Genomic DNA, 22,400 nt, shown 5'->3' with positions numbered 1-22,400 from the left:
GTTTTTCTAAAATCTTATCAGGTAATTTTAATAACTAAGTAGCAGGGATTTGCTGTCTGAAGCATACCTGGTGGATATTTTTATGACAGGAAAATCTTTAATTTGCTTACAACATCTGAACATGTCAGGGTGATTATTCTTAGACAAATCAGATTAGTCTGACTACTTAACACTAAGTCCTCTAAAGCAGAGTGTGAGACTCAGATGAGACTTCAAATTACAGCTTCATCTTGGATATTGCTTGTGTTCTCATGAGCAATCTGGAGACAGCAGCTCTGCTTGTAATGATAAATGTGTTCAACTTTTAACACCAGAAATCTCAGCTGTTAAATATCTGTTCTAGATTTAGTAGCTAATTTTTAACAGTAGCTAGAACAGTTCAGAAGAATGCAGGAAACTGATTTTTTAAAAATAAATTGTTGCAGATCTCATGGTTCCTTTTATATAAGTAGCAAGGGTTAGACTTCTTGTAACACTGAACTGTGGCTTAATAATAGAGCAAGTCTCCAGTGGCTGCAGAGTATTTCTCATGCCATTCAAGGTATTGGTCAAACAGTACTCACATGACTTGGAGCTGAGCTGCATTTTTGGTAATGTCAGAGGAAATGTTTGAATTGGACCCTTGGGAATGCTGAGAAGGAGCTGTGTCTTCCTCTCTGCATTCCAGAGAGCAAATATTTTGCTGCATCTCAGAACCTACTCGTGTGAAATACTGGGCAGTTGGAATTCTTTGCTTATCACACCAGTGCCTCTGTTGGGAGAGGTTTTTTTTTTTTTTCCCAGACCAGTTGTAATTTGGGAACTCTTTCCCTGCTTGGGTATTTGGTGGCCTGACACACAAAGGATGTGAAGGATGAGGAGTTGCTTCTGCAGAAATGCCTCTTGGTAATATGATTTTACTGTGGGTGTTGAGGATTTATTCCTCACTGGGAGAACAGGATTTATTCCTCACTGAAGTTACACAAGTAAGGGAATGTTCATGGAAAATCCCAGTCTTATTTGAAATTCAGGCAGTTATTCTGTGAGGATTTCATTAAAACCATAGAGCCAGAACACCTAAATTTGTTGTAACTTCCCATCTGTTATAGAAACTTCTAACTGCTTTAATAAAAATACTTTTTTCCCTTCCTTTTATTTATTTTTTTTTCCACTGGGAGGTCGGAGGGAATTACCCTCTTGTCTTCATTTCAGTTTTGGAAACCATTGTGGTACGATTTTCCTTCTAAAAACCTCAGAATTTAACACTTTGCCTTCATATTAAAGCATGGTTGGTTACTCTTAAGTTTCTGGAAAACCCCAGACCAATCAAACCTAAGCAAAAATCAGTCCCTATTAAAACACTTGCTGGAATTTTACTGATTTAGAATTATCATGTACAAGGGTTAGTTGAGCCTTTTCTTAAGAAAACAACTCTTTGTGATGGTCAAAGATTAGAAATTCTGTTTTGTCTACTACAGTGAATCAATAACTTCCTGGTTTTCACCTTTTTTTAAAATTATCTTGGCAGACAAATGCAGCAAAGAAAAATAAATTATTTTATAGTCCTTAAAACTGACAGTTCTGAATATGTCTTGAGCTATCTTGTTTACAAGAGCTTAGGTAAAAGGGAAATTTTAACATGCAATCAGCATTAACTATTTTAGATGTAAAAACACAAAAGGTATTAGATTTTTAAATTTTACTAAAGTAGATGTAAATATTTGTATTGATTATTTTTGGATTATATATTCCCTTGTAGTGAAATCTTTAATATCACCTGAAAATCAGATGGCCTTCTGTGTCTTAATCATCAAAGCCTTAGAAAACAAAGTGGCTGGTGGAAGGTAACATAGACTTTAAAATATCCTGGTTTGCTCATCTTTGATCTAACTGTATGCTTGTTTTGAAAAAACATTAATATCTGCTTGGCACACTTAATTCATTGCTCTTACTGAGATTGCCTAGGAGAGTAACGTGCAAAATGAAAGGCTTTAGGGTAGAATTGTAGTACTCACTTTTGTCTAAGTTTATTATTTTAGAACGTCCTTTTGAAAGCAACTAATTTCGCTTTCATTTTCACTGGATAAGCAAGTATGAAAAATGTTATTTAAAGGTTACTCAGTGTAGTGTTTGGAGGGAGCTGACTTGCTGATGGAAAGGCCTCTGTGGGTTTGGATGAGGAGTAGATTTCTCTGGTACTCACTTCCTTTAGGAGCTCAGGAGCCGATGTTCAAAATCCCATGGCAAATTCACATGAAAGAAGGGTTTTGGTTTTTTTTTTCTCCTGCTACATGTTGTAATTTATGTGCTTACATTTTACTAAGGGCTATAATGATCCTTAATAAAAGGTGAAATGGTTATCACAGTGAAATTAAACCCCTTGGATTCTAGTTGTAAAATATGTATAAACTGTATAAAGCACGGGTCAGCATAAAATAAAATTTTCCGCTAACAGTGTGCTCTGGTTCTCTTTGAGAAAAGACTTAAAAATAATTCTGGCGAGGGTGAGTGGATGGATGTGAACCTAGTGCTGTGAAAGGAAAATATTACTTAAGGTAGAAGATACCAGATATAGTTGGAATACAGGTACAGATGGCAGTAGAAGTCTTGCGGTACCGTGGATATTTATGTACGAGGGGCTGGTTTATTTCTAAATGCACCGCAGCGATGGGGTTGTGGATAATGTGGAATTCAGACTTATTTCCTTTATTTAGATAAGCGGTGTCCCTGCGGGGTCAGCGCCGCGTTCTCTCGCAGGTTTCCGGCTCGGGCTGAGCATTTGTTCCTCCTTTCCCACCTGGGAACGAGGAGAGAGGAGGTCTGGGCTGTGCGGGAGGGTTCAAAGCTCTTCAGTGTTGGCGCCTGTGCCTCCCCCGGCTCTCGCCACTGCGGGAATTGGGTCACACCGGAGGAGGGTGCGGGCACGGGCAGGGGCGCTGCCGTGTCAGGGACAGCAGGGAGGCACCGCTGAGCCTCTGCCCGTGCCCGCGGCCGGCCCCGGCCCCGCTGCTGCCGGCCTGGCCTGGGGGGGACGCCTGCAACAATGGGGTGCCGGAGCCTGCGCTTCCTGCCGGGCCGCGGCAGGAAAAGGCCCTTTTCCTCCGCATCCTGCGCTCGCCGCTCCCGGGCCGGCAGCGCTTAATTTCCGGCAGCAGAAGGAAGACGCGGCTGCTCCGCCGCTGCTCCCCGCGGGCAGGTGCCCTCGCTGCGGGCCCCACCTGAGCCGAGCCGCCCGAGCCCGACCCGCGCCCGGCGCTGCGCCTCCGCCCCAGCCCGGCGGCTCCTCCTTCCCTGCCTGCCTTCCTCCCCTGCCTCCTTCCCTGCCTGCCTCCTTCCCTGCCTCCTTCCCTCCCTTCCTGCCTTCCCTCCCTGCCTCCTCGCCCGGCTCCCGCCGCCCCGGGCGGGGCGGTCCCGGCGGTGCCGCCCGCTCCTCCCTCGCACCCGCACGGAGCCCGGCGGGGCCGCGCCGAGCGCTGCCCCCGGACATGAGGATTGAGGCCGGCGGCGAGCGCCCAACAGGAGCAGCGGCCGGTCCCGTGGGCCGCGGGGCTCCTCGGGGCCGGCGGGGCTGAGACACGCGGTGCGATACGCGGTGAAACGCGGTGAGATACGCGGTGAAACACGCGGTGAGATACGCGGTGATACGCGGTGAGAGGCGATGCTGTGGCGGGGCAGGGGAGCGCAGGGCGGGGCGGCCGTGCCGGGTCCAGCGCGGGGGTGACAAGCGTGGGTCAGGCGCCAGGTCCGAGCGGGCCGGGTCTGGGTCCGGTTCTGGGTCTATCACGGAGCCCGGCACGGCCTGGCTCAGGAGGCCGGGCACCTTCCCCAAGTGACAGCGCCCAGGGGTGGGCAAGGGCCGCGTGTTTTGGGGCCACGGCCGGGTTTGTGATGGAAGAGGGGATCCGTGTGAAATAGCCCGTGCCCCGGCTGTGTGCGGGGACAGGGAACCGAGAGCCGGGTTAGCGCAGTGCCCGGGCTGGGCCAGCTGCTCTCCTTGCTGGGAACGTGTCCCTAGAGCAGGACAGTGTCCCTAGGAGCAGGATACTGAGGAAATCTCCTTTTTCAGGACATACCTAACTCCACCTTCCTCCCCCGCTCTAGGTTTCTGTACCTGGGAAAGCTGAAGCGGTTCCTCTCAAACCAAACAGGTAAAACTACTTATATCGTAGGAATTTTGCTAAAGGCTTCAGTTGAAAGCAAGCATGCAAATTTTAGCAAATTATAACGCCAAAAAAGGCGGAGTTTAGATATAGGCCATACATTTCTTTTCCTCAGGAAGTTTAATGGTTCAAAGCAGGGGTGTTAGATGAGAAGGTTGTATTAGCAGGAAGGAATGCAGTCAGCTTTAGGGTATAGAGATGTGTGGGGCTGTGTGTGTGTACATGTGTATATATATAAATACACTTCTATTATATATAAAATTATATATAGAATATACTCAGTAGTCAGGTTTCTTTAACATGATGTTAAGCACTAAAAGCAGGCATCCTATAAGACTCAGCTGTGACCCTCTATTTGTGTCTGCCTATTTTTCCCTCAGCCAATTATTAGTTCAAAATGGAGAATGTGTTTTTTTTCATACTTATTTTAAAACTAAAAATCCTTCTTTTCTCACCCCTCCCCCCAGCTCTTGTACTTTTTTTCCCTTCTCACTGGATATTACATGCTCTATACTTGGTTTCCCCACTGAACTCTCAGGATCCCTTGGCATTTAGCTAAAGTAAACACACCCATTTTAGCTTGACTGGGAGTTTGTAGTGCATAATAACACTCAATGACTAATGATTCAAAGATAATCCTGAGGTTGTGCAGTCTGGCCTCTCAGTGAAAGTTTGGTCTTCACAGGAAAAAGAAACCACCCCAGAAATGCAAGTACAAATTCTTCGACTGTATGTCTGACTCTGACTGAATTTTGTCCTGTGTTCTTGAAATGCTGCAGATACGTTAATTTCTTTTTGTTTTCTATTTTATTTTAAAAGTACAGAACTCACAGGTTGCCATGTTTATGTTGCTTGTGTTTGGATTGCTACTGCAAGAAATCCTGGCTAATTCCCAAGCTGAAAATCCTACTGAATTCCCAAACATTCAGGAAGAGCCATTCTACAACTACAAAGCCATCAACTTGCCAGATGAGCACATCCCCTACTTTCTGCACAATAACCAGCATGTTGCTGACATCTGTAAGCAGGATCCTCTTTGCCCATATAAAGTAAGTTTCCTTTTTTCTGTTTGTTTGTTCAAATGTCCTATTGGGGTGATTTGTTGCAGCAGTTAAAGATGGTGGTTAATTGGCCTCCTTGCCAATTAGTCAGGGAAAGGATTTGTCTTAGAACTCCTACAAGACAAGAGTCACATTGATGTGCATGTGTGTCCACTTTGGAGCCTCTGCTGTGCGTGAGGAATCTGGGTGTTGTTTCTCAAACTCTGTTTGAAAACAGACCAAACCAAAAGCCTTTTATGCAAGATTTATGAGCAAGATGTCATTTAAAAGCTAACAACTTGCTTAAGTCATTTCCCATTTTCCTGTTGCAAAACCTGATTCAGTCATTCTGTGTTGCAGAAACACTTGAAGAAACTAAAATCCTGCTGGGGTTATGAGAAATCTTGCAGATCAGAGAACAGGTTCAGTTACCCAGTGTGTGATTATGTTGAAACTGGGTGGTAAGTTTAATTTTAAGTGTCTACTGTGCACTATGGTAAAAAAATAGTGTAGTGCTCACTTTGATATAGCAGTGAAGCAAGCATTATTGTAATATTTAGAATTTAAAGTGTGATTTTTTGTGGACACCTGTATATATATATATATATATATATAAAATGTGTGTGTTTATGCATAATGAGCCTTTCAACACGATTAAAAAAAATAAACTTTTTAAGGAAGAAAATACTGCTAGAAATGCTTCCTCCCAGAATGTTTTCATTATTCTGATTTAGCCTTGAATTCAGAGTCCTAAAATAGCTGTATTTCCTTTCTTAGCTTTAAAAACAGAGGAAAAAATGTGGAAAAAAAATGTGTAGCCTTTTAGGGGAGAATAGCTTTAAATTAGATTGTCATTGATGTTTTCACTTACATGCAGCTGATAAGTGCTTCCTGTTTTGGCATCTTAAATGCCAATAAAATAACTGGCTGGTTCCTCTGTTCCACTTTCAGTGGAAAAATGTGATCTGTTGAAGTTATTACTAGAATTGAGCAACAGAACCTTGATTTGTTTCCTCTTTCCTTCACACACCAGGGCAAGTGACATTGAGACAGCCCAGCAGATATTCTGGAAACAAGCAGACTTTGGGTATGTTCAAGAGAGGCTCAGTGAAGTGAAAACCCATTGCAAGCCTGCAGCAACAGTAGGTATTTCTGACAGATCTGATGCTTTGCACTTGTTTTTAAAAGTAATTTTTGTTGTTGACAGGATTCTACTTGTTCTTAACAGGGGGATTCATCTCTGACCTGCTCCCAGTACCTTCAGCACTGCAGAGCAACAAACCTGTACATTGATTTACGAGCTGTGAAGAGAAACCACGACAGGTCTCTGATTTGCCTGGGTTATAGCAGAAATGGGATGGCAGGGAAAAGGATTTGAGAATTGATTTAACAAAGCTGGGTTGCTTGTTGCTAGGGATTTTACTGTTTTTACTTTTTCCTACCTGCAGTTTCACTGCTGATCAGAGGCTTGCTGCTGAAGCCCTGTAAAGGTTTGCCCCTCTTCTTTGCTGGCTGCTGCTGGTGGTGTAAAAAGCCAAGTTCTCACTTTTATGGAAACTGGATGAAAAAACCCTACCAGTGGTGCTGGTGTGACCCTCTGACTTGTCTTTGAAGTCAGTGTCTTGGTCTGGTTCATGAGTGAGACTGACATTACCCTTCAGAATGGGTTTTGTCATCATCACAGCCTGTCCTGAAAGCTAATTTAGACAGTGCTTTTAGCTGCCAACTTGTTTTCAGGAAATTTGTTCTTACATCTCACTCCTCATGTGTCATATAAAATCCTTGGGTAGCAGAGTGGGTTGTGAAATCTGAATTTCAGTAAGAAATTGTTAGAAACACAAGAACTCCAATCAGTGATGGTCCTGTGAAGCATCACTGTCAAGAAACAAAATTTGATAAAATTGCTGATGTGGGTATGTGTAAATAATTCTTACTAACATTCTGGGTGTTATTAAGTGCTGCTTTCTAAGATGATGCCTACACCTTCAAGGACACCACTATGGTTATGTGGGGGTTGTGAGAAATTCTTGATTTACACTGAGGAAAATACTTAAATTTTAAATATGTGTGAAGTGCCTTGCTGAACTGAGACTAAGCAGCACTGGCTTGAGTGTGTAACTGAGATTGCAGGCACCGTTGCACAAAAGCTGATAGACTTTTTCTAATTTGCATTAGATTCAAAGAAGACTTTTTCCAGAAGGGAGAAATTGGTGGTCATTGTACCCTCGATGTTCAAGCATTTTTGGCTGAAGGTCAACGCAAGAGCCCTCTGCAGTCTTGGTAAGAATCTCTTCTCAAGGCTGCTTCCAAGCTCACTTGCTAATTATTTTTTATTTTTGTCATTGGCATTACCAGCTGTGTGTAGGGGATTTCATACTGAGGAAAGACCTGCTCCTTTTGGGGTCAGTTTGAGAGCTGATATTAGTAACCTCTGGTAATTACACCTCTGCAGCAAGTCTGAGCCACACTGTGTGTAATTGTGTCCTGCCTCATTTGCAGCAGCAAAAGATGTGGAAACACCTTGCAATTGGAAGTTGTAACCTGTTGTAAGTTGTAACCTCCAGGTGTTTTCTGGGCAAGGTGCTGGTGCTGTGCCTGGTCTGGGTGTGGAAGGGGTCACTGTTTTCTGGTGAGGTTCCCACAGCCCTTGGTGAGGATGATGTGGATGTGCTGGGGTTCCCAGGGAGCCTGGCTGGGAATGTGAGGTGGGCTGAGTCCACAGGCTGAGTAGGAAGTGCAGAGCATCACAGTTTGCATGTTAGCACTTCAAAGCTGCCTTGCCAGTTAATTGATGAAGGAACTGGAGCCATTAAGGTCCATATAATAATTCATTCTTATGCTTTGCTTGTATTTTCTTTTTCTTCCCCCATTTTTCATTGATGTTTAATTTAATTCCTCTTCTGCTGCAGAGGAGGAAGACTTTTCTCCTCTACCTGCTATTGTCATCACAGCTGCTCATCCTTGTTTAGATGCAGGAACAATAAATACTGCCTCTACATTCATTATTCCAACCAAAGCATGGAAATCTCACTTAAGTGTCTCTGGCAAGGCAGATCAAGTTGGGTGAAGCCACAAATCCAGGTTCTGAGGCTCTTTGTTACATCCCTCTGCCTTGATTTGGAGATCAAAGGTGCTGCTCACTCTTGAGATCAAAGGCAGTGTTTAACCTCTAGAAGCCCTGAAGAACATTCCATTATAATTTCAAATAACTTTAATTGTCAGACTCCATCAGTTTTCAGCAGTCCTGTTAACTGAAATGGACTGGAAGGACAGTTGCTAAATCTGAGACATAAGGAAGTACATTTGTTTAAGTGTGTTGATGTCAAAGCATATTCTGTGTGATTGAATCTTTCTAGGTTTGCAGAGCTCCAGACATTCACTGCATTAGACTTCAGGCCTCTAGAAGATGGGAAGTGTGACATTGTTATTGAAAAGCCAACATATTTCATGAAATTAGATGCAGGTAATTGATATCTTTAGTTTATTATTATTATTTTTTCTTTCTCCTCTGTTTCATGGACATTTTTGTGCACCAAGAATGAACAAGAGAGGACCTGAGTGACGGCTTGGGCTGTGGCTGGTGTGAAAGTGCAAGTTTGTCCTGTGGTTCCATGGACAGAGCTTCCCCCAGCCCCACTAAAACAGAACCAGAGCTGTCCTAAGGCCACTTCTCATGTTTCCCTGTGCCTGACTGGTCTGTGTTAAAGCAGGAGATCCTTTCACATCCTTCAGAAAGCAGCTGCAGACTCTAAAGACAAACAGCACATGAAGCTCATCTTATTCTTTCTTTTGGCCACTCTTCTAACTCTGTTTTCTTTAAAAAAACATGTTTTACCTCATATTTCTTTCCTTGATTCCTTCCTTTTAGATGTTCTTTTTTAGGGTGTATTAGGAGGATTCAAGCAGGGGAAGCTAATATGAAATGCAGGATGCTAACCTGCATAAACCAATAAAAGTGGAGCAAGTAATGCAGTGTTTTGCTAACAATTCTTTCTTTTTCAGGTGTTAATATGTACCATCACTTCTGTGATTTTGTCAATCTTTACATTACCCAGCATATCAATAATTCCTTCAGTACTGATGTCAACATAGTCATGTGGGACACTGTAAGTCTGCTCTGCTTTTAACATATTTCTGATGGGTTGTATTTCTGCTTCATAGAGGCTCTGAAGGGTTTGGTAGCCAGTCCTCAGCTCTCTTGTGGCCACAGCCATGTGGAACTGATAAATTTCTGGATCCTTTTAATGCAGGTGCATGAGCAATAGTTAGAGAACAGATTTTCTATGATAAACCATGTGCTGTTGGAATGCTCAGCTTTGCTAGCACATAGTTATGCCCTTTTTTGGTGTGGCCTCAAAAATAATCTGATCAGTATTTCTGATCTGTAGCATTTGAAGTTTTAACTGGTTTTTGTAGGTTTTTTTCTCTTGGAATATTGAAGTAGATTTGCTCAACTGTTTGTTCTATATTTAAAAAGAAATGCAGTCTTGTGTGTTTGTAAATCAGTGATGTGCAGCCTCTAGCAAAGAAAACAGCTAAATGAAATCCTTATATATATTAAAACAGAGTTTAATATTTAATTTCTTTAAGTAGCCCTCTTAGCAGTTACTTCCCTCAGTCACCTCTCACACTGCCATGAAAACATAAAACAAGTGTTTAAGTGGGGCTGTTTCTGCTATGCTGCTGAGTTGAAATCACTACTTTGAGTAATATTACTTTTATTGGACAGTATTTAAGTTATGTAGGAGGGTATCAAACTAAACAAAAAAAGGGGCAATTTGTAATATGCCAGATAAAGTGCATAATTAGGTCCAGAAATAACAGTTCTTGAATAGGTCACTGTCCCACACCTGGTTTGTGATCATAAATTGTTGAGTTTTCTCTCTGAGCATTTAGTGCCAGGACAACTAAACTTCAGTAGAGAACTGCAAATATCCCCTGCTTGCTGTTTTATGAGAAACCTGTTTGGCTGGGAGAAACTGTTTTTTTTCTAATTCTATTGTATTTTAAAGCTAAAATCGGTGCCATCTCTCAGATGAGCGAGCTCTCTAGGTGTTGCACAGGACCTGTTAATCCAGCTCTGGTGGCTTTCTGAAAAGATCAGGTGTCAGACAGCATTGCAAATTACTTTGAAAAGCAGCTCTTTGTCTTATATCTGCAGAATCAAATAACTCTTTCAGATGTACCATTCAAAGCAATGCCACACTGTTATCAATTTAAATGAGCATCACCTGCTCAGGCAGCTGGAGTTCATTGCTATGTAAAACCAGGTGATGGCACCAGTCAACTGCTGATGAACTGTCTGTGCTCATCAAAAGGTGGACTTGAGCTTATTATTCATTCTCTCTTTTTTTTTTTTTTACTTGATGTAATTAGATTTGGCCATACTTCCTACCTACTGTTCTTATTAAAGAGCAATGCCCTTAGATGTAGGTTAAACAAAGCAGAAAATGAGTAGGAATTCCACTGGGTGTTGGTGTGCAGATCACTGTGAATGCAGGGAAGAAATGTTTATAAAGCACTTTTAAGGAGAGCAGAGAGGGTTAGGAAGTGGTGCTTTCATCAGTTCTCCACTTCTAATCTGGGAGAGCAGTTCTTGTAATACATGGCCAGAAGGGAGTCTAGATTGTAAAATTTATTAATACCCAATGGCAGAGCACGAGGAAAGCCTCTTGAACCAAAGGAAATCTGGTGCCCTTTAGATTATTTTACATCTCACCAGATATCTCTTCTCTCCTGCTATCACTTGTAGTCCTATTTTCAAATTTCTTATTTAGAATGTCCCCACTTTCCAAGCAGCCTGAGCTGGCCCCAGAGTTGAAAGGAAGCTTTAGTGAGAATCTGCACCAGGGCCACTGAGGGCACATTTAATTGCATGGCAAGAGCCAGAGGTGGTGACTCAGCCCTGGGATGAGCAGGAAAGGTGACAGATGGAAGGCAGGAGCCCCTGCTGATGGCTCTTTAAAAGTTCCCCATAGAATGAAAGTTTTTTACTGCTCTGTACAGAAACCCCCAGGTGTTTGTTCCATCAAATGAGATCGTTGCCTTCAGTTTGTGATACAGCTGCCATATGCAAGTGACAATCCCAAAACAGGCAAATGCAAAACAAGCTTGTTGTGACTTGTTACCTCAAACTTCAGTGCTGCACTTGAATTCCCAGGTGGTTTTTGTTTTTTTTTTTTAATCTCAGGAGTTGAGATTCAGGTCTCTCACCATCCCTGTGTTTGTGATACTTCAAATTTAACTTGTGTTCTGTTGGCTCTGGGAAAAGTAATTCTCACTCCTAACTCAGAAATTATAATCTGCTGAAGAAATTGTCTAGTTTGCTAATTTGTAGAAGTTTTTATTAAAAATTAACCACCTGAAAGGTAATTTGAGTTACCTGCCAGTGCAAACACAGAGTTTGGTGCTGTGTAATGTCTGTGTTCTGCACTAGGCTGCCTTGAGTCCTGTGGTGATGTTGCACATATTAACTGTATTAAAACTCATATACAGGACCTGTAAATCATGAAGAGAGGTTCTAATATGCATTTTTGTAATTGTTGTGCCCTTGTTTTTTTTTTTTTGCTTTCCTCCTAGAGTTCATATGGCTATGGTGACCTGTTCAGTGAGACATGGAAGGCATTTACTGACTATGAAATAATTCACTTGAAAACTTTTGACTCTAAAAGGGTATGGAATTCTATATTTTGTTTTAATTCGTGGTCACTAGGGAGCAAATATGACAACTTCTCAAGCTTCTTGCAGTAATGGGTGCTCCAGAGGAAAGCATTAATACTTTTCCATTCACGTTTAATTTGTGTAATATGAGTATTCTACCTTAGAAACAAGAGACAGAACTGTAACCTGATTCTGTGATGTGTCTATCCTTTCTATAGATGGACCTAACTTTTGTGTCCTCAGAGGTTGTATTTATGAATGGGTTTTGCTTCTGCAGGACTCCCTACTGAAGTTAAGGGTTTTCAAATGATCTTTCTGAGGTGTTTCTTTCCTCTTGTAACTCTTGGCAATCCTGCTGCTTATCATTAAAAAAAAAATACACCAAAAAATGCATCTATCCAGAGCTAATTTCAGCCTCCTCAATCTATTCTAAACTCCCTAACTGGTTTCCTTCTCTTTAGTCCATGTTTCTTCTGCCTGGAGGCGTTTCCATCACCTCTTCCCACACTTGCACGTCCGGAAGGAGAGCTCCTTTGGGATCTTTGTTCTGTTCCTTGGCACAGCCGAGGCAGCTGGGCTGTCCTTGGCAGGAGCAGTAATTGCTGCCTCGTTAGGAGCAGGGCAGGCAGTGAATGGGCTGGGGAGGAGCACTGGGGGGTAACTCCTCGTGGTCCCCTTCCAGGTGTGCTTCAAAGAAGCCGTGTTCTCTCTGCTGCCTCGGATGCGGTACGGATTGTTCTATAACACCCCTCTGGTGAGTGCCTTTATCCATCAATTCCCACCTGGAGGGCAGGATCTGAGCTGGGGAATCCCTCCAATATAGTGAAATACACTGCACTGAGGGTTCCAGCTCCAAACAGGAATGATCTTCCCTAAAGATTGGGAATTTAAAGTTATTCCAGCTGGTTGTGTGCAGCCTCCTATGTCACAGCTCAGGAGGTGCAAATTATTCCCCTTTAATGGGTGGGCACTGTGAACTAACTGGTATTTTTGCAGAGCACAAGAGCTTAAACACAGTCAGACTTCCCTGAGGGCATTAGCTCACACACTCATCAGGCTCTAGCACTAGTTATATTTCCTTCTAAATGAAAGTGCCACTTGTGATGCAGTGAATAGCACAGTGCATGACACTGGGCTTTTGTTCCACAAGAACGTTAAAAACCTGATCACAAAGCTCAGTTTTCTGAGTGAAATAACTCTGTATATTAACAGTTCCTTTTTTAATTTCAGATCTCCGGCTGCCGCGGCACGGGGCTGTTCAGAGCCTTTTCTCAGCATGTGCTACACAGATTAAATATCACCCAGGAAGGACCCAAGGTGTGATAACTGCATAAAGCAGCTGCAGTATGGAGCTGGTGGCTCTTGCCAGGGAACAGCAGTGGCAAACTGAGCCCAGTGGGGAATGGGGGTGTACCTGGGTACTTTTTGTCCTTTCCTGTGATGTTTAGGGCTTGGGTTTCCCCGGTAAAGGCCTTCAGAGAACATTTGTGTATGTTTGTGGAAGTTGCCCTTATGTCTTATTTCTGTAGGACAGACTTTAGAGCATTCTCCTTCCAACCTTAGGGTCTCATCCCTGTGTCCATCCTCTGTGCTGGAGGCCTTTGTGTCCTTCCTAGTTAAATCAGACACGAGTTCTGTGGAGCAGCAGTGGGAATCCCACAGAGCAGAGCTTGCCCTTAATCCACCCCCTTGGATACTGCTGAGCTGGGATCAGAGCTGGAAACAGAGGAACCTGCTCCTTCCATGCTTGCCCAGCACCATCTGGCTGCTCTGGGCTTCTCTGCTGCTCACACTGGTGGTTTCTGCACGTTGCCTTGGTGGCCAGGGCAGCTCTGGGCTGGTTGAAGTGTCTGCTGGAGAGAGGCCCACAAATTATTGCTGAGGGGCACATTCAGAGCTCTGCACAGGCATTTAGTTATGCTTCTCCTGCTGACACTAATGGGAGCCATGCAGTTAAATCTCTTTATTTCACTTGGAGCGCTCGCCCCTGTGAGTCCAATTAATTAAAAGAGGTAAAAGGAGGAGCTGTTATAGAAGTAAAATTTTTTTTTTCCCAAGGAACTTGTGCACAAGCCATCCAGAAAGCTGCTTTCCTGCTTTCAAAAACTGCCAGATAATGTGTAATACAAAGGCTCTTTTGTACTGAATAAAAGAAATCCTTCAGAAAATATTTAGTTCTTGGTTAATAATCCAAATTTCACAAAGTTTTTGATGCTTTGAATCTGTCAGAAAACACAAATGTGCATTTTAAGGTGGTTACACCATCTATTTATTACATGTGGAAGGAACATATTTAGTTGCTCAAATAATTGCCAGAAGTAATAATGGAAGAGTTTGGGATTGTTTTTCTTGTGAGGGCTGCCTCTTAGCTAATACACTGCTGCTTCTTTCTTTTTAGGATGGGAAAATTCGAGTCACCATCCTCGCCCGCAGCACAGATTACCGGAAAATATTAAACCAGAATGAGGTGTGGTCCTTTGTGTCTTTAAAAATATTTAGTAGAAGTTAAATTTTGCTTATTGGGTTGATTTTTTTTTCAGGTACAGCCAAGACATCTATTTTCTGGCAAATCTTGGACAAATATGTCCAATGTTTATATTAATTTGTTCTGAAATGTCTTCTAGGCAGTCTCCATTTCTGTACCCCAGACACTGAACCTTGCTGCCCTTTCTAAATATCCAGTGGAAGACTGCAAATATAATACTAAAAGTATTTCCTCTGAGCAAACAGACACTGCAGATCTTCTGATAAAATGAAATTATTTCACTTTCAAATTATTCCTTTTATTTATAGTATCTTCAGTGTTGAAGTCTATCCCTTTGTAATGCCTACAGATTGAAAAGCACAAGCCCTTGTTTGTGCACTCAGAACATAATGAATTTTCATATTGATTTATGCTTTTGAATCATGCAACTTCATGGACTTGTGTAAAAGCTTCTTTCATGGTAAAATGATATTATTTAATGTTTTAATACCTGCTTTCATTCTTTACTGTTAGAGCCTGACAAAAATGAACTGGGATTATCATCCCCACCTTTTGTAGGGAGAAGCTGAGGCTGGTGTGATGCAGCAGCTCAGTGGCAGAGCAGACAGAGCCAAGGATTTGTGCTTTTTCTGCTGGGCTGTCCTCAGCTGATGCCTCCACTGCTGCACAGAGTTTGTGTTCTGGTAAAATGGCAAAGGCAGGAGTTGGTTTTATCTTCACCAGGTCAGGAGTGCAAGGGAGCAATTAACTGAGGGAGGACACCAAATCCTTGTCTTTTTATTCTTCTCCCCAGCTTGTGAATGCTTTGAAAACAGTGTCAACGCTGGAGGTCAAGGTGGTGGACTACAAGTACAAGTGAGTTGGTGCAGGAGGCTGGTGTGAGCTCCTGCTGCCTGGGGCTGCTGCCAGCTGTGTCTGTCCCCAGGGCCAACCTGGCCAAATCCCAGCACTGGGAAGGAGCAGTGTTGGGGGAGGTGGTGGAGCACACCCATTCCATGATGCACTGGTTAGGGGTAGTAGGCTCAGGTTAAAGCTGAATGAACAATGAACAAGGCTGGAAATCCCTTTTGTGCCCTCTCCCAAGGCCAGCTGTGTTCCCATCACCTTTTTGCATTTTGCTCTGCAATAACTGTGCTAAAAGAGGTTTCTCTTCTATGATGTTGGTGTCTTATTTAATATGAGCCTTAGCTTGGTAATCAGTAATAACTCTGATTATTTGCTGCTCTGGTGGCCCCTGAAGACACCACCTGAGGTCAGTTTGTGGTGCCAGGTGTAGCAGGCACTGTGCCAGGAAGAAATGGACTGAAGAAGCTCCCAAACAATGAATGCCTGTCCCAAATGGCAGCAGCTCCACCTGGAGCTGTCCCAAATGATGCAGGAAGAGTGAGAAACAAGCAGCACTGAGACATTCTGACCAAGCAGAGACAGTGGGAGGATGTTTATTTGTGTATTTTACATTACACTGAGTGCAGTTCAGAAACAGGTCTTTTATGCTGGGTTTTTGGGTTTTGTTTGGGGTATTTTGTTCTTAGTTTTTGGGGTTTTTTTAAAGTGATGCATTTTTTTAAAGGCAAGTAAAAAGAAAAACTCTTAAACTTACAAAAACTTTAGGTTGACCAAAGTATTTTTGAAACAAATTCTTGTGAAGTTTTGAAACCTGCCTGCATTTCTTTTACTTCCATGCTGAGTTACTGCTGGCTGCAGCACTTGTGATCCTTAGCATTGTTCCTTGCAAAATCAGTTCTCTCTTCCAGTATTCCCTTCAGCCACTTTTGTGCTTTCCCCATGTTCTGCTGGGGTGGATAGAGCTGCCACATCATCCCCTTTTTTTTTTTTTTTTTTTTTTTTTTTAACCACTTTTGTTGTGTTGTCTGCAGGGAGCTTGAATTTTCAGAGCAATTGAGAATTACCCACAACTCTGATATTTTCATTGGGATACATGGAGCTGGCCTGACCCACCTGCTCTTTCTGCCAGACTGGGCTGTTGTCTTTGAGCTGTAAGTCTGTTTGTCTGTCCTTCCCCTTCTATTGCACACACAGCTGCTCCTGTTTGTTGCTGTGTGTTAATGAAGCCTCTCCCTTCCTGGTATTTGACCATCAATGTTTGTCTTGAGGCCTTGTGTAGATTTCATATTTGGCAGCCTCTTCTCCTGGGGATCAAAACAGAGAAAGCTTGCATTATAAAATGCAGTGTAATTATATCATACAGGCTTAGCCTGTGATTTCTTCATCTTCCATGGTACAGAAATGGCAAACAATGAGAAAACCTCATTGCTCAGGCTCTGCCTGGTCAGTCTGAGATCTAAGGATGCTTTAGTGATCCAGGTGAGCTGGTTATGTGCATGTCCAGGGCTATTATTGATATGAATTGATTATGTGCTGGCACCCCCCTGGAGGTTTTCATATCCTCCTTTTTCTGCTCAGGACCTCAGCACCAGCTTGCTGGCCAAGGTCAGTTCTCTATTGTTGTGTTTTGCCTACATTTCTCTTGTAGCTTCCTTTTAAAACTTGTTTTATCACAAAGTAGGGGTGTCAGCAGACACTCCAATCTACAGAACAAAGCAGAAATCCAGAATGCTTCTTAGAAGGGCTCTGAATTCTCCATCCTGGGAAATTCTGCTGTGGGAAGGCTGCAGAACTGGTGTTTTGCAGCATAGGCTTGGCTCAAGAATGTTTTGTCCAGTCTCCAAAGAAGTTCAGAAACTCAGGGGTTGTTTTTCACATGTCCAAGAGCTGCTGCAGCTGGACAGGGACATGTCTGACATGCAGATGTGCCTCAAGCTGCCTCCAAGGCCACATCTGGAGAGCAGAAACAGCCCTTGCTGTTGTTTCTGAATTTGTCCATGGTTTTGGTGCCTTACAACTGGACAAGAGACATTTCAGTTTTTTCCTGTTTCACCCTGGTAACCTCAGCCTAACCTCTGTAGGTAAATATGTTTTTTCTGCCTGTCCCTAGATACAATTGTGAAGATGAACGTTGTTACCTGGATTTGGCAAGGCTGAGGGGCATTCATTACGTCACCTGGAGGAAAAGGAATAAAGTATTCCCTCAAGATCAGGTAATGGTGGCCACACTGGAAGGGTGAGGTGCTGGAACTGAAGGACTTCACAGTTATCCTGCTTTACCCATCTATGTTCTGGTGTTTGAAATATGATATTCATTCTTTAGACCAAATTAACTTCCCTGTTAAGATTAAGAAATCATTTGATATTAATGGTTGAGGGAAGAAGAGAAATGAAATTAATTGGCCATGAACCATTCATAGCATGGCTGTTATGCAGTTCCTTTGCTGATTCTTTTGCCTCAGAGCAGATCAGTGGATCAGAAATAATAAATTAAAATGGCAGATCCTCAATTTTTTCCTTGCTTCTTTGAATGGAAGATGTATTGATCTTTTCTGTCTAAAAGTCCTTATCTTGTTTTTCTAGGGACACCACCCAACACTGGGAGAACATCCAAAATTTACAAACTACTCCTTTGATGTGGAAGAATTTATGTATTTGGTGCTTCTGGCTGCAAATCATGTTTCACAGCATTCAAAGTGGCCATTTAGGGTAAAACATGATGAATTCTAAATTAGACTTCTGACTGAAATACTGTTTTTGATTAATCACAGAATGGCCTGGGTTGGAAGGGATTTTAAAGACAATCTCATCCCACCCCCTGCCATGGCAGGGACACCTTCCACTGTCCCAGGCTGCTCCCAGCCCAAATGTCCAACCTGGCCTTGGGCATTTCCAGGGATCCAGGGGCAGCCACAGCTGCTCTGGGCACCTGTGCCAGGGCCTGCCCACCCTCACATCAAAGAATTTATCCCTTGTATCCAATTTCAACCCACTCCCTGTCAGTGTGAAGCCATTCCCCCCTGTCCTGTCACTATATGCCCATAAAAAAATAATTTCCCCCTGTGAGGGAAATAACCCATTGTTCATTTGTCAGACAACTTCTTAGCACCATACCTCTACTTTATAATTCCTTTCTAATCTGGGAGGTTTTGATATGTAAAAACTATTTTTCAGACTATTTCTGGGTTTTTTTTGCACTGTATTTCTACGTTCCAGATTCTGAAATGCTCTTTATACAAAGACATGTCCACCCATTTCATGTAAGGTTTTCTGGGGTAGGTTTTCAGCAGACACTGCAAGCTTCTGCTTTAAATTTAGAAACATTTTCACATTAGAAAGCACAGTCTTATGACTTTGCATTTAAATATAAACTTTGACTCTTGTCCCTGTAGTTATAAATGCTTCAATACAAGAGGTCTGCACAGTAGGTTCAGTCAGTTTTCTGTCTCAGAGCAGGTAAATACTTTCCTAAGTGAGTACTTAAAATTTCAGGTGATCTGGGTATTTCCTACTTTTTCACAAAAACCAGCACTCTGCATTGGAAAACTTGAGCAAATTGGAATAAAACTTGATTTTTTTGAGGATTCTAAAGGGAATGGCCTTCTAGTTTTTTAAAGGATAAATGATAAAATGGGTAGAGTCTCTTTCAGCTGCAGCTGAAAGGAGAGGAACTGATGAGGAACCTTGTTCTTGGAGTTACTAAAAGCCTAATTTTTAATATTCTTGTTTCCTCAAAATGTTGAAGAGTTAATCCAGAAAACTTTTAAAATGAAATCTTTCCAAAGCCAGTAGCACAGTTCACTGTTTTCAGTGAAGGGAATGTTAAACCAAAGCTGAGTTCTTTTTGAAATTCCCCCTGGAGCTGGGATGTTCTAGAGGGCAAAATAAAGGTAGTAGTTCTTTTATCTTAAGTGGGGCCAGAAGGATGTGTGGAAGAATCAGGTTCAGCGAGATAAAACCCTAGAGTTCTGTGTTAAATTATGGATTTTTGGGGAATGTATCCCCACACTGGACTTGCAGTTCAGCCACACAGTTCAGGTGGCTCGAGGCAGGCACACATTTGTGTGGAAAAGCAGGAGAGTTCTGGTAAATACAAACATTTCACTGCTCTAATTGTAGATGGTATTGACTTCCCTTCCCCAGCAATTTCACAGAGTGTGAGTGCATTTACTGCCCTGTCTGTGCTGCTAGGGATGAGTTACTGTAAGCACAATTTTCATATAGATCCCTCAGACCTGAATCAGTGCATGGGGAAGCTGGGTAGAGCTGAGACCTTCATATATTTTGTGTATGTGGTGCAATTCTTCCTGGAGAGTGTTGTTTTACTGAGGGGAAAAAACTGTTTCACTTTAAAGGACCATAGAAGCAAAATTGCACTTCTTAATATGAGGTGGGGGGAAAAAAAATCCCTTGAGCAATACCCTCTCCTGAATTTGTATGTGTCTGTTGGGGTTTTTACCTTGTGGGATTTGTATAAAACTTAAGCCAGTAAAATGTCTGTGTTTGAATGAAACCAAGTCAAAGGAAAGAAGACATTTAATTATGAACTGTGCACATAATTTTTTTAATAAAAAGCTTTTTAAATAAAAAAAAAAAAAGTGTAAAATTTTTGGTAGTTTGCCAGGTTTTAGAGGCAAATGTTTTAAATACTATTAATTGCATGGAGCCACATGTCTCTGCTTTCTCCTGCCATGACAGGCTGATATTCTGAGGTCCAAAGTGACATCCAGGTCTATTTACTTAAGAATCCTTGAGAGGCGATGCTGCCATCCTGCACTGCTGGCTTTAGTGCTGGGCATTTGAAGGTTGGTTTGTGAAAATCTTTGTATGTATTTAACTTCCTGTGGTGCAGGTGATGCTGCTGAAGGCAGTGGGTGAGTGCTGGAGTCTGCACAGGAGCAGCTAATGAGGAGCTGCTCTTTCAAGTCATCACTAAAACAAATGGTTGAACATATGTGTGGAGGAGAGGCTGCAGGGACCTCATCCAAGGGCAAAATATCCTGCCAGCATTCACTAGTTTCAGCAAATTTGAGTGCAGGGTCAACAGTTGATGGCCAACATGTTATTCAGCCTTTATGGTTTAATATTGCTAGGATGAAAAGATTGTTTGTGTTGATTAACTTTTCAAGTAGCACAAAATTTTCTTGGCAGCAGAAGGAGGTTTGGTTGGATTTTTGGGTTTTGCCAGGAAATCCTGAGGGAGTTTGGACAACAGCAGAGCTCTGGGTTGTGGCTTGAAGAGCATCTGGACCATCTTGGTCTGTCTGGAATTTGGAATTTGAGGGAATCCATGAGACTTTTGGGCCACTTCATCTTTAGGCAGGATAAAGCTCTGGGTTAAGTTTTCCTAGCAGACCATAGGAATCTTGTTCCTTGCTACTTCTGATTTTTTAAAAAAAATTTTTTTTGGTCTCTCCAGTTTACCCAAGTTTAGAGTCTAAGGGGCAGCTTGGCATCAGTGTGATGAATTCAGTTTTGGGACTTTGTGTAATGTTGCAAGTCCTGAATGCTTTTGGGATTACCTGTGTTTCCTGTGCAATGTAAACCAAGAGCTGGAATAAAAAATAATTTATGGATGCATGTGGTTTCTTTCCTTTTTACTTTAGAATTTGTCAGATGTAACTTCAGTTTTTTTCTTTGGAGAGTTCTGTGGAAGTTGGGTAAGTGTGAGAAATGGCTTGTGATGGGAAGGTGGCAAATCAGCATTATTAATCTTAAAGAGTCTGATTATAAATATTAAGGCAATACATTTTTAAAGGCCATTAAGTAATAATGGGATTGTTTAATTCTTGCTGTTAATCTTACCAGTACCATTAATGAGATAACTCAGGCTTTAGCATATCTCTTAATCCTAATTTTTTTTTTAAGGAGAAAAACTGAAGAAAACGTTCTCCTTGCGAGCTTTTTGTGTGCTCAGAAGGGTAAAGTGTTTGACTTCAACACTGAAGAATTGTTTCAATTTGCAGTGTTTGCCTTAAGTTGAGCTCTTACTTCCCCTCCTGTGAACACCCGTTTCTCATGGATTGGGCTTTTTGCCTGAAATAAATGAACTGCTAAGGAACCCCCTCTGGCTTTGGCTCTGAAATGGCCACAGAAGGTTGGGGTTTGTTGCTCAGCCTTGAACTCTCCTCATTCTTCCCTTTCAGGTCCTCACCTCAGGCCTGGGTGTGCAGGTGCTACTGATGCCTTAGGGTTTTAGCTTTTATATTTTTCAAATCCTGTGCTGCATAACTCTAAACTCCATATAGAGTGTTAACTACTGTCTTCACATTTTGGTCAGATAAAACAATCCCCCTAGGCCTGAAGCTCAAGGACACCCAAAAGTGAATTGGGGAGGAGTAAACTGGGGAGTAAAATATGTAAATGGACCAAACTTACAATTGTCTGAAGAGCCATCGTCCATCTTGGGTGTAGCCCCTCTCTGAGGCTTTGCCTGCCCAAGGTGCAGCTATTGAAGGCCTTTAGTAAAAACCTGCTTTTTTCTCTTAATCTTGTCTAGCCTCTGCTCCAGGGAGCCACTTGTCTCAGGTTGCAAGTGCAAGGTGTGGCTGGGGGTGTGTATTGGTGTGTGCTCTATTATCTGTTAGAGTGGGGCATTATCTGCTGTTAATGGGCCCCCTGTAAAAACCAGGTGGGGCAGTTTTTTAATCTCTCCCACAACCAATCCTCCCTCCAGGACATATCTTTTGTTAATTGGCCAGTGGGTGTCCCTGCATGGCTGATAAAATTCCACCATCCCATGGGGAGATGCTCCGCCCTGGGGAGGAGCCAAGCATTCCTACCTGGATCCAATCTGAGGTTTGGGACAGCCCAGCAGCCTTTGCCCAGTGCATTGCCAGAGGAGCAGCTTCTGCTGCCCTGCATGGCCAGAGGGAGCCCAGGCCCATCTCCAGCAGCCCTGGAGCTGCAGAGGAAAACTCCCCCCTTGTGCAGGATCCCTGCTCCAGCAGAGCCACAGCTGGCACTGCAGGAGGGCTGAGCCCCCATGGGATGGGGCTGTGCCACCTCCCTGACACACAGGTTGTATTCTGACTCTGTCAGAGGCTTCTTGTTGATGTTTGTACTACTACATTTGTATTTTTAATTTTCCTAGTAAAGAACTGTTATTCCTATTCCCATGTCTTTGCCTGAGAGCCCCTCAATGTCAAAATTATAATAATTAGTTATAATAATTAAAATTATGTTAATTTGGAGGGAGGGGGTTTACATTTTGCATTTCAAGAGAGGCTC

General features: G+C 42.6%; 1 protein-coding gene across 6 annotated transcripts; it reads left to right on the top strand.

Annotated features, from left to right (window-relative positions):
* Window positions 1-2,903: 2,903 nt before the first annotated feature.
* On the top strand, window positions 2,904-20,746 carry EOGT (EGF domain specific O-linked N-acetylglucosamine transferase). 6 transcript variants are annotated; one of them, XM_036391224.2, is made up of 17 exons: window positions 2,904-3,559; window positions 4,081-4,127; window positions 4,964-5,188; window positions 5,540-5,640; window positions 6,213-6,321; window positions 6,408-6,502; window positions 7,355-7,459; window positions 8,536-8,642; window positions 9,182-9,285; window positions 11,759-11,851; window positions 12,522-12,593; window positions 13,070-13,156; window positions 14,238-14,306; window positions 15,118-15,179; window positions 16,202-16,321; window positions 17,281-17,383; window positions 17,754-20,746. In XM_036391224.2, the coding sequence occupies exons 3-17, from the start codon at window positions 4,979-4,981 to the stop codon at window positions 17,898-17,900; spliced, it is 1,584 nt and encodes a 527-aa protein (XP_036247117.1). In that variant the 5' UTR covers window positions 2,904-3,559; window positions 4,081-4,127; window positions 4,964-4,978; the 3' UTR covers window positions 17,901-20,746. The 6 variants fall into 6 exon arrangements, with proteins under 6 accessions (XP_036247117.1, XP_036247118.1, XP_036247114.1 ...); XM_036391225.2 differs by having other exon boundaries at window positions 4,959-5,188; XM_036391221.2 differs by having other exon boundaries at window positions 2,904-3,581.
* The last annotated feature ends 1,654 nt before the right edge of the window (window positions 20,747-22,400 follow it).

Source organism: Molothrus ater, chromosome 11, assembly GCF_012460135.2.
Source record: "Molothrus ater isolate BHLD 08-10-18 breed brown headed cowbird chromosome 11, BPBGC_Mater_1.1, whole genome shotgun sequence".
Classification (NCBI taxonomy): domain Eukaryota; kingdom Metazoa; phylum Chordata; class Aves; order Passeriformes; family Icteridae; genus Molothrus; species Molothrus ater.
This window is presented reverse-complemented; position numbering and strand designations above follow the sequence as displayed.